The sequence below is a fragment of the Corvus brachyrhynchos genome, unplaced genomic scaffold (genome assembly GCF_000691975.1).
Source record: "Corvus brachyrhynchos isolate BGI_N302 unplaced genomic scaffold, ASM69197v1 scaffold365, whole genome shotgun sequence".
NCBI classification, from domain to species: domain Eukaryota; kingdom Metazoa; phylum Chordata; class Aves; order Passeriformes; family Corvidae; genus Corvus; species Corvus brachyrhynchos.
Window position 1 is genome coordinate 179,369 of NW_008239544.1, and position 11,287 is coordinate 190,655.

At 55.8% G+C, this 11,287-nt stretch overlaps 2 protein-coding genes across 2 annotated transcripts in view; both read left to right on the forward strand.

Moving 5' to 3' along the window:
* The window catches only part of LOC108448454, a 6,257-nt gene extending 2,349 nt beyond the window's left edge, over positions 1-3,908 (forward strand). The window contains exon 2 of the mRNA XM_017741388.1: positions 325-3,908. Within this exon, the coding sequence (XP_017596877.1) occupies positions 325-1,713 (1,389 nt within the window). The 3' untranslated portion in view covers positions 1,714-3,908. The remainder of the gene's footprint in view (positions 1-324) is intronic.
* The window catches only part of JPH3 (junctophilin 3), a 50,754-nt gene that overhangs the window by 34,656 nt on the left and 4,811 nt on the right, over positions 1-11,287 (forward strand). Inside the window, exon 5 of the mRNA XM_008639175.2 lies at positions 3,921-4,834. Coding sequence (XP_008637397.1) covers positions 3,921-4,834 — 914 coding nt within the window. The remainder of the gene's footprint in view (positions 1-3,920; positions 4,835-11,287) is intronic.

The following is an 11,287-nucleotide window of genomic DNA, read 5'->3' on the forward strand; positions in this document are numbered from 1 at the left end:
GGCGTCTGGCCCCCCCGTGTGGCGCTCCCCCCCCCGCCGCGCAGCCCGGGGCGAGGGGCCCTGAGGGCGGCACGGGGTTTCCCGAGCCCCTGCGCAGCCTCGTTCCCGCTGGCTGTTCTGTGCTCCCTGCGCGGGAAGGGGCCTCGGGCCCGGTGGCTGTGAGGGTTCCTGGGCAGAGCCCCGGCCATGGCTGGGGAAATAAACAGCTCTGAAACATCCAGCAAGAATCGGTCCACAGATATATTTCTTTTCCACGGGCCTCCTGGTTTGGTGCATTGTGTTACAGTATCCCCGCTGTAACACCCCCCTTTCACAGGATTGTGGGTGCTGCATGTGCCCTCCTTGTTCAGGATTGTGGGTGCTGCATGTGCCCTCCTTGTTCAGGATTGTGGGTGCTGCATGTGCCCTCCTTGTTCAGGATTGTGGGTGCTGCATGTGCCCTCCTTGTTCAGGATTGTGGGTGCTGCATGTGCCCTCCTTGTTCAGGATTGTGGGTGCTGGATGTGCTCCCCTTTCACAGGATTGTGGGTGCTGCATGTGCTCTTCTTATTCAGGATTGTGGGTGCTGGATTTGTCACCCTTGTACAGGATTATGGGTGCTCTAAATGCCTTTCCATGCACGGGATCCTGGGTGCTGGATGTGCTCCCCTTCCACAGGATTGTGGGTGTTGGATTTGTCTCCTTTGTACAGGATTGTGGGTGCTCGATGTGCCACCCTCATTCAGGATCCTGGGTGCTGGCTGTGCCCCCTTCATTCAGAACTGTGGGTGCTGGCTGTGCCCCCCTCGTTCAGGATCCTGGGTGCTGGCTGTGCTCCCCTGCAGGGTGCTGCAGGTCCCCAGTGCCACCCACAGCGCTCTGTGGTGGGTGCTGAGTGCCACCCATCCCTGGGTGCTGGCTGTGCTCCCTGCACAGCACCCTGGGTGCTGGATGTGCTCCCGGCAGGGTGGTGGGTGTGGGTACCACCCACCTGGCACAGCGAGTGCCGGGGGTGCTGGGTGGCCCCCTCGGAGGGGTTTGTGGGTGCTGTGGAACACTCCCAGAGTCATAGGGAGGTCCATGCCCACCTCAGCATCAGCCCTGGGCATCCCTGGGCATCCCTGGGTGCCTGCAGCTGCTGTACCTGGGAGGGAAAGGTGTTTACCTGGGAAAACCAAAAAAATCCCAGTTCAGCATCACCCCCTCTCCCGTGGTTTCCATCTCCATCAGCCATGGGGATCTCCAGGTGCTCACCATGGTTGTTCATCCCAATTCCTGGACACAGTGGGATGGGCCCCTGGGTTGAGTGGTGCTGGAGAACTCAGTCCCCCCGGTGACAGCAGCACACCAGAGCCAGAGGCCGGAGCTTGGCACCGCTCCCAAATCCCAAATGTGGCTCCTCAGGGCAGCACAGGTTTGGCTTTGAAGCCTCCTGAGGCTGGGCTCGGCTGCCTCCGTCCTGCTGGAAATCCAGATTTGGTGCTCTGCATCCTCCTTCGTGCTCTCACAACCGTTCTTCCAGGAACATCACGTGCTCCGGGACTAATTTTAGCTCCGGCTAATTGTTGCACATCCTCGGGTGCCGAGAGCCAGCCCGGGTGCATCCGCGGAGCTCCTGCGCGAGGAAACGCCTCCATCCCTGTGGGCTCTGGGGCTGGGGGGCAGCTGTGGCCCAGCATCCCCCCAGCAGCTCCAGCCCTGCTCCTCCCAGAGCCCCAGCCCTTCGGGAATTAACCCATGGAAAGGCAGAGTCACGGGAAGATTGGGGCAGGGGTGGCTGGGGAAGGTTTAGGATGAGGAGGATTCTCTTCCCTGGGGTGGGGCATCACTGGGATTTCTTGTCCCTCTGTGGGGCTCTGGAACAGGAGCAGTGGGTGTAGCAAGGCTGTGGCTGGTTGTGGGGCTGGAGATCAGCTCGGGAGGCCTTGGAGCTGGTGGGAAGCTCACAAATCCCTGGAATTCCAGCAAAATCCCTGAACTGGGGAAGATAAAGCCCAAAAACCAGGGTCACCCCAAGCCTCGGGTGAGCCCGTTCCCACAGGTGGCTTTCCAGCTTTGTCAGGTGAAGTCATTTATTCCCTCTGTGCCTCAGTTTCCCATTTGTACTCTTGGAAAGTGGCTGGGACAGGAATTCCTGGAAAACAGCCCCAAAAAGTTTGTCTTTTATCCCAGAGACAGTTATTGTGCAGGAAAACAGAGGAGTGAGCTCCACCTTTCTCCTTCTCAGCAATTTCCCACCAATACCGGGATTGCTCAGGGATAAATCCCAGGAGATTCAATCTCCCACATACAATCAGGGCAAAGATGAAGGCTGGACTATGTGAGCATTATCCCAAAAACTTGAATCATTAGGAGACCATTTCCCATAAATTGCTTGGATGGATTTCCAAGCAGCTTTTTTACTATTTCCCTCCCTTGCCAGTGCTCCGATGGGGACATCCATCCGCACACTCCAGCATTCCCTGCGTGTATCCCTGGCAGGGGTGAAGGCACATCCCAGCAGCTCCCCAAAAAGATTCAAGAGAGAAAATTCCTCATCAGAAGTGCAGAGACCCGAGCAGGCTCTCCCGAGCGTTTATTTTTAAACGACGGCACGAAAATTGAGCTCTCCCTTTTCAAGCCTCGTTTCTTGTCTCGCCATAGCAATTGCAATTAGATGCATTTCAGGGGCATTAGGCACTTAATATATTTATCAAATTATTCACCCAATTTAGCATGGCTTTAGCTGGGAATGACTGGAGAGGGGAAAAGGAGAATTAACCACTATTAGCTCGCTTGAAATCATTCGGTGTTTCCTCAGTGATGAACACGTTGGAGGGTTTTGTTCCGTGTTCCTCCAGCAGCAGCAGACACTCAGCCCCTCCTGAAGTCCCCATCCCCAGTGTGACACTGTCTGGGAAGTCTCTGGGTTGAAGGAATGAGGAGTTTCCAGTGGGATGAGGAGGATGGGGAGTGCTGGCCTCAGGTGGCCCTGAGCAGGCTCCTGCCTGAAGGCACAGCCCCCCCTGTCCTTCCATCCCATCCAGGGTGCTGAGCAGGGAAATACCCATGTCCTGCTGGGCTGTGTGGGGCAGGAAAGCTCCTGGATATAAGGTTTGTATGTTTTTTCTTGCACAACTGCCCAGATGTGGCCATTTCCCTATGAAAAGCTGGAGGTGACATCTCCCTCCTGCACCTCGCAGGGTGAAAACTGAGGTGGTTCCCATCCAGGAGGAATGTGAGGGCTGCAGGTATGGGGTGATCCCAGTGGCACCCAGGGTGATCCCAGTGACATGCAGCACACATGGGGTGATCCCAGTGACACCCAGGGATGATCCCAGTGACACCCAGCACACACGGGGTGATCCCAGTGACATGCAGCACACATGGGGTGATCCCAGTGACACCCAGGGATGATCCCAGTGACACCCAGCACACACGGGGTGATCCCAGTGTCACTTCAGGTGATCCCAGTGACACCCAGGGGTGATCCCAGTGACACCCAGCACACATGAGATGATCCCAGTGACACCCAGCACATATGGGGTGGTCCCAGTGTCATCCAGGGTGATCCCAGTGTCACCCAGCACACACAAACACAGAGCCCAGGGTGTGCCACCAGCCACGTCACAGATTTCCCCTCCCATGCTTCCAGACTGGGAACTGATAGGAAATGTGGTCAGATGGATCCCAAAAAACCATCAGAACATTTCTGGGGCTGGAAAACCATTCCCATGCTGGCTGTGGTTCTGCAGGCCAGGCCTCAGGGCAGGTTCGGTGTCACACCAGCGGTGCCAGCAGCTGTGACACCGCTGTCCCAATCCCACCCCGCCGTTCCCCACCGCCCAACCCTCTGCTCCCTGTTCCGTGCCACGAAAAAACCCATGGGGCATCCATAAAATAGAAATAACCCTGTTGCCTTCCTTCCTCCCTTCTCTCCTCCCCACCACCGCCCCTCAAAGGGCTCGAATGCCAGCGGCCGAAGCGGCAGAACTCGAGCGATGACATCGAGGTCCTCTCCACCGGGACGCCTCTGCAGCAAGAGAGCCCCGAGCTGTACCGCAAGGGGACCACCCCGTCCGACCTGACCCCCGACGACAGCCCGCTGCAGAGCTTCCCTGCCAGCCCCTCCTCCACGCCGCCCCTCGGCCCCTCCTGCAGGAACAAGAGCGCCCACTTCTCCAGGCAGGTCTCGGTGGACGAAGAGAGGGGTGGGGAGATCCAGATGTTGCTGGAGGGGCGTGGCGGGGATTACCTGCGCCCCAACAGCTGGAGCGAAGAGAAGGTGGGCGGGAGCCGCGCTGCGAGAAGCGGGACGATGCGCAGCGGGCAGCTGGGCTCCACGCCTGTCCCTGAAGACTACAGAGGTCGGAGCGGGGGACACAAACATTCGGCCTCCAACCACAAGCCGAGAGAGAGGTGGACAGATTCCCCAGCCACGGTTTCATGGACTTCCCACCACAGGTCCCACAACCACAGCTCAGGGAGCTCCAAGCTGCTTGAGCTGGACGAGGAGAAGATGAGCAACTACGAGATGGAGATGAAGCCCCTCATGAGGATGGATTCTTACATGCAAGAGATTCACACCCAAAAAAGACACTACAGCAAAGGGGGAGGCTGCAGGAGCGTGACTGCCGAGCAAAAAGAGCGGGGCTTCGGGGTTCAGAGACTGAGGTCTAAGTCCCAGAACAAAGAGAATTTCAGGCCAGCTTCCTCTGCCGAGCCCACGGTGCAGAAACTGGAAAACCTGAGATTCGGGGACAAAGCTGAACCTCGGCTACTGAGGTGGGACTTAACCTTCTCCCCGCCACAGAAATCTTTACCTGTTGCACTAGAATCTGAAGAGGACAGTGGGGATGCGCTCAAATCCAGTACGGTGAGTGAAGGGATTGCGCGTGGAATTCCGGTCCGGAAGCCTGGGGCTGTTCTGGGGCTGAGTGGAGTGATGGGAGGGAAATTTGGAAAGTGTGAATTGTCGTCTGTTTGTCGCCTTGAATCCCCTCTCCTCCCTTCTCCCATCCTGCTGGACCTTGGTGTGGGGTGTTACCATGGGAACAGTAGGATTTTCCCTGGAGGATGTAAACAGCAAGTTGGAGTTTTGCAGCCCAGCCCCTGGGTCAGCAATAAAATTCCATTATTGCTGGGAATTTGGTGGGAAAGCTGCAGGAGAAGGCAAAGCATTGGTAATGTTTCCTTGGGTTATGGCAACAGAGCTTCCTGCTGGCCCAGGAGCATGTGGAGAACAACCCCATGTGAGACATCCCACCCTGGGCTCCTCGTTTTTGGGGGACACAAGGACACTTTGGGCATGAAGTTGCTGCTGGGAAGGGCTGGAGGTGTTCAGGAGACGAGACAGAGCGATCTTAAAAGCTGCTTCGAAGTGGAAGGGAATAATCTGTTCTCCATGAACAGAATTAATGGGCTTAAAGTCAAGGAGGGTGAGCCATTAACCATCGCTAATGAGGTGAGGGCTGTAATGAATTGCCTGGGGGGCTGTGGAGGCTGGGAGAGGAGAGGGTCTAAGGTTGGACATCACCAGCTCAGACAGGACCTGGACAGAGCTGAACCTCTTCGGGAGAAGGCTGAGCTCTGTGGTTCTTAGGTCCTTTGCAGTCTTGTTTTCTGATGATTCCCAGATTTCCCACTAAGAAGCTTCCTCACTTGTTGTCCCTGTTGGTTTGGCATTGACAGGAGAGGTGATGGGGTCTGCTGGGAGCAGTGGGGAAGCCACCACTGCCCCAAACCGCCCCTTGTCGAGTCAGTGCCAAACACAGAGCAGGGCTGGAGCTGTCCCATGGGGATGCCCCAGAGCTACCCAGGAGAAATGGAAAACCTGTCACGCTCAGGAGGTGACACTTCAGAGGAAAGGAGCTAAATCTCCCTGTCAGGGGAGCACAAGGTGGTGCCTGGTCATGAAACTGAAATGAATTCATCAGTCAGGCCGAAAATTTGGGTGAGAGGCATCGAGGTGTGTGAGGTGTGGTGACATTTGCCACGGCTGCAGCATCCCTGCTCCTCCAGTCCCTGCCTGCAGAGCCGAGGTGGGGAGAGAGGAGGGAGCAGCCCGGGATGTGGGAAGGATGGATCTGCCCCAGCTTCCCACACAGTAGCCCTGGAGCTCTCTGCCTCCCATCCATGGGCTCTCTGCCTCCCTATCCATGGGCTCAGGCTTGGCACTCCCACCCAGCACTGAGGGGGAGCTGAGCATGGGGGCTGCTGCTGGACTGCTCCACAGGATGCATCCTGCAGCCCTGGAAAAACAGAGCCATCCAGGCTGTCCTGGCCTGCTGGCCTGGATGCCTGGGAAGCACTGGAGACATGACAGGCAGCATTAGGAGCCTGACAGGCTCCCAGAGGGGAAGAGCAGCCGCAGTAATTTCACAGACACCAACCCTGGGAAGTCTGTGGGACGCACAGATGTTCCAGCACCTTTGACAACACAACCTGGGAGAGACAGGGCCCAAAGGAGGGATGAAACCACTGTTTCTCCTCGCTGAGAGCCACGTGATTTTGGGGAGATCACTGGCACAAGCAGCCCCGGCGTTCCTCCCCACCCAGCCCATCAGATGTGCTCCCACCTCGGAGCTGTCACAATAAAGTTCCCTCCACATCGCTGGAGGCAAACAGCCGCCAACACATTCCTGACCATTCCCAGTGAGTCCTGGGCACTAAGGAAGGGCCCCAGCCTGCAAGGAGAAGTGCATGGAAAAGCCATTAGGATGCACATCATACTTTGGAAGTGCTGGAGCTGTGGAGCAGCATGTTCAGTTTTCTCACATTCACAACCGAGGGTGGAACAGATGGCGAAGGTTTGGGAGGAAGCTAATGTAATACAGAGGAAGAGATAATATGTGGATTTAAATAACCCACAATGCCAGCAACAATTTGTTCTAGCAGGAATTGCACGGTGCTAGCAGGGTTTTGTTCCAGTGGCCTGGCAGGGAGGGGGTGGTTGGACAGGAGCAGGGGAAGGTGTAGGGGAGGAATGGGAGGCGCAGGGATCTGCGCTCCAACCTCCTGCCCAAATCCGTGACCTCACCTGCACCTGCCATCAAAAGCATTGCAGGCTTCAGGGAGTGTGGTGAATCCCTGAGGAAGAGGAGGGGGAGGCTAAGGGGGAAGGATTTCTCCCACAGACCCCACACCCACCTCGGCGTGCCCTCGGCGACACAGGCCATGCACACGCTTGGTCCTGCAAAACCCCCTGCATCCTGCTCGAGCTCCACATTCCCCCGCAGCAAATCAAGGCTCCTCAATTCCCCCAAAAGCCCAATTTCCCACAGTGGCCTGAAATCCCTCTTCCCTGTGGCCTGGCAGGGCGTGAACTCTGGGGCAAGGCCGGCTGTGTGAGAGCCCACACTGCTCCAGCCCGCTCACTGCCTGCTCCAAGCCTGCTCCAAGGCTCTTCCCTGGATCCCAGCAGTGCCAGCTGGAGGCAGCTCCCTCACAGGGCAGCTCCCACCTCCCACCAGCTGGGCTCCCTCGGAAAGGTGCTGCCAGTGAGCGGGAAGGATGCTCGGAGATGAGCACGGCTATTTTTGCCCTACCTGGAGTATCCCTGTGCAGAACCGAGGTCACCCTCACGGCTTAGCTTGTTTTAAAAATAATCTGCCCTAAACCAGCTCTGCACAAGCCATCCATGAGCGTGGGGGGCTGGCTGTGTGCTGGAGTGCCAGCTCCAGCTTCCAGAGCCTGCACACCTCTGGAAGTGCTGGAACAGGCTGGGGGTGCAGGTCTTACAAAAACACACTCCCAAAAAAATCACTGCTCTTGATTCCTGTCTTAAAAACAAGCTGGGACCACGGGGCCTTGCATCCAAGCTTTTCCAAAGTGTCCACAGGAAGGGATGCAGACTCACAGAGGAGTCAGATGTTCAGGTTGCTGGAGGAGCTGTGGGAATTTTGTTCTCCTCTGTCACTTTTCCCCAGCCCTTTAAAAGAAGCTCCCAGAACCCCCCTTTGTTGGGGCTGCACATCAGGAATTGAAAAATACTCTCATAAAGGTCATTTCTTGAGGGCATGGCTCAATAACGTCGATGAAATTCAGCACTGCTTGGTGTTGGCTCCCGGGGGATTTGGGGGTTTCGGGGTCACTGAGCCACACAAACGCTTTAAAATGGCATCTAAGGCCATCTGTGTCTCTGTGGGCACTGACCCCAGCACCCACAGGACAAACTCACAGCAATTGCCAGCGTTGGGGCAGAGGAAAATGGGAGCCAACGTGCTGGGACCGCTGCTGGTGTTGTGGGATAAAGGGATTTATAGGAACGTCACCATCCTTCCCGGCCTTAAAGGCCCACGAGGCACTGGACGCTTCACAGGTTCTTGGAGCCTTTGAGGAGAACTAAAACGGGAAAGGAAAAAAGGGATTGTTGCGAGACTGGAAAGGGAAAGAAGCTCTCTAAAACGCTAGCGACCCTTTTATCCACGGGCACAAAACACAGCCCGTTGCAGGGCTGGGGAGGAAAAGAAGGGAATAGATCTCCTTTCCTGCAGGTGCTGAACATCTGCCGCTCCTGCAAGGGAGGAGAAGGAAGGGCTTTAGGCACAGAGCAGCTCAGCGTGCCCGCGGGAAGGGCCGGGATCAGGCACGACCGGAGCCTGATTCACCGCCTGTCCTCACTTAGCAGCGGCAATCACGCACAGTCACAGGGAGCCTTCCAGGGACGCGTCGTGGTGTCACTGCAGGCACCCTGGGCATGTGAGAAGGCTCGAGGTTCGGCCCTTTCAGGCTCTGTCTCATCGCATCCCCACGGACGCGAGGCCAGCAGCCCGAACCCCCCCAGCCCCGCCACCCCGGACATTCCCCGCACCGTCACACGGTGTGGGAGCAAATCCCAGCCCAAATGCAAACATTCCCGGGGAAAGAGCCGCAGCACAAGGCATCTCCCTGCTGAGGCATCTCCGAGAGCCCCCCCTGGCCCCGGCGGGTCCCCGCGGGGCGGCGGGGAGGGATCCCGGCAGCGCAGCCTCTCCTTCCCTCCCTCCCTCCTTTCCTCCCTCCCTCCTTCGGCAGCGAGCGGCAGAGGGGCGGATTTGCCAGCAAAATATTCCAGGCAAGTTCCGCTGTCGCTGGGGAAAGGCAGGAGCCGGCAGCCAATCTGCAGCCGGAGCAGGATCTGCCGAGCTGCCGGAGCCGGGGATGCGGGCAGGGGGCTCGGCACAGCCTCCCCCGGCACGGGGAGCGGGGGATGGAGCCCCGGCCCCGGCACCTCCCCGCTGGATGCTCCCTTTGCCAGCGCTGGGCGGTTATTCCTGAAGGGATTCACCTCGAGGTGGAGCGTTGTTTGGGTTTTTTTAGGGAAGTTTGGGGGCTTTAGCCCGAAAGGTTGCAGAATGAGTTGAAAATAAAACCTGGGTGTTTTCTCCATCCCAACGAGGCACCCCCTGGTTGGGGTGTGAATGAAGATGTTCCCATTTGGCTGCCTTGGGATGAGGCTGCTGAGAAAGGGACCTGGGGACTCGTTTGGTGTTAAACAAGGGACTCAACCCCGTGATTTATCCCTGTGGCCTTCCAGCTTCAGGTTTTTCCATTTATTTTTTCCCATCCCTGGGTCTCCCAATATAATCACCCCTGGGTTTTCCTTATTCCTCTCACCTCAACCAGACACATGCACCCCCGATCCCAGATGGCAGCTGCATGTCCAGACAAACAGAAGCCATAATTTCATGGGAATCAGGAGGAAGAGGAGTCCTGTTGCCATCACACCTCTGGAATGAGGCAGGGCTGAGCATTGCTGCAGGGGTTGTCTCTTCTTAGGACAAATGATAATCATAAACTCTTCCTCCTCTAATCCCTTTTGTGTTCAGACAACCTGAGGTAAATAATCTCCAGAGAGAAATGGGATGTTCCACCTGACAGGCTCCTTTTCAAAGCCTTTTCATCCCCAGGGCCTTTGAAGCACCTGGGAGCACCTTCCTGGCTCTGCTCCTGTCATCTGGATTATGATTTGAGCCCAATTCCACCTCTTAGCGTGGAAAATCTGGGGCCAAACACCAGCTTTTAACTGCTGCTCAGAACCAAAATTTGACTGCTGTTTTTAGAATAAAAATCTTAAAAATAGAGCTCCAAACACACCTAAACAAACACCCAGAGCTCAGTCCCAGCACCTGGAAGGTGAGGATTGAACCAGGGATGACAAACCCGTTCCCTAAGAGGCTAAAGGATCTCTAAGAGGATAAACACTCATTCTTTTAGCATTTTTTTCCCCCCAGAAGCAGGTTTTTCCATCCCACCCCACTCACTTTCACTCACAAGAGCACTTTTGGCGTCTCCTGGGCCCCTTCCTGGAGCCACGGGAGCTGCTGCAACCCGCTGGAGAAAGCCAAGTGACTCCCTGATGTTTCCTTTGCTAAATGCTCCTTAACCATTTCACAGAGCCTGTTCCTGGCAATGATGTGACAATTCAGCACAAATGTCAAGTTTGCAGCCCTTTCTGCAGTGCTGAGGCTGGAAAATGGTGCATATCTCTATTTTTTTTTTGCTGATCCAAGTCCTTAGTAATTACACTTAATAGATCCCAGAGGGATTCCTAGGTAACCTGCACTCCGGTTTCCATGGCAGAGAGGCAGAGCTTGTACCCAGTGATAACAGATAATAATGGACTGCTAATGCTTAAATTAATTATGCCACAATTGCATTTGTAAACCAGCTGTCCGTCGTATTCCCAGGAAAACTCCGGAGTTGCTACACAACAGTTCCAGGATGAAAACAAACAAGGCAGAGGGGCAGGAATTACTCCACAGCTACGATTACTGTTATTACTCCTGTGCCATAACAGGGGTTTATTCCTATTTTAGTGTTTCCATGGGCTTAGGTCTTTTCTGTTCCTTTGGAAGGAAAGCTTAAAAATCCTTGGAGATCCAACCTGTTGATAGAGAAAGATCCTTTTGCGCAGCTGATATTGGTGTACATTCCCATCCTTGGCAGATGTTTTCCTTCTCCTGTGAAGGACCCCAGGGATCTTATTTAAAAATTAAAAGAAGTCTCCAGGAGATGCCTGCCCTTGGCAGGGGGTTGGAATGAGATGATCCCTAAGGTCCCTTCCAACCCAAACCGTTCCATAATTCCACAGGAGGCCACAGATGAGACAAAGCCCCACCAAACTCCTAAAGCATCATTCAAAGCTGCAAACCAAGGGCTGTGTCTCCTCTTTCCAGAGGCTCCTGTTGGAGGGCTGCAACACAGTGGGAAGGGTTTAAAAGCCACTGGTCCTAAACCACCAGTTCTTTGCTGCAGCAAAAGGGAGCTCAGTGCCCTGCAGCCAGGCTGGGCTCAGCAAAGCCTCTCTTGCAAAGCTCAGCTCCAGCACTGATTCGGGCACGGAGCA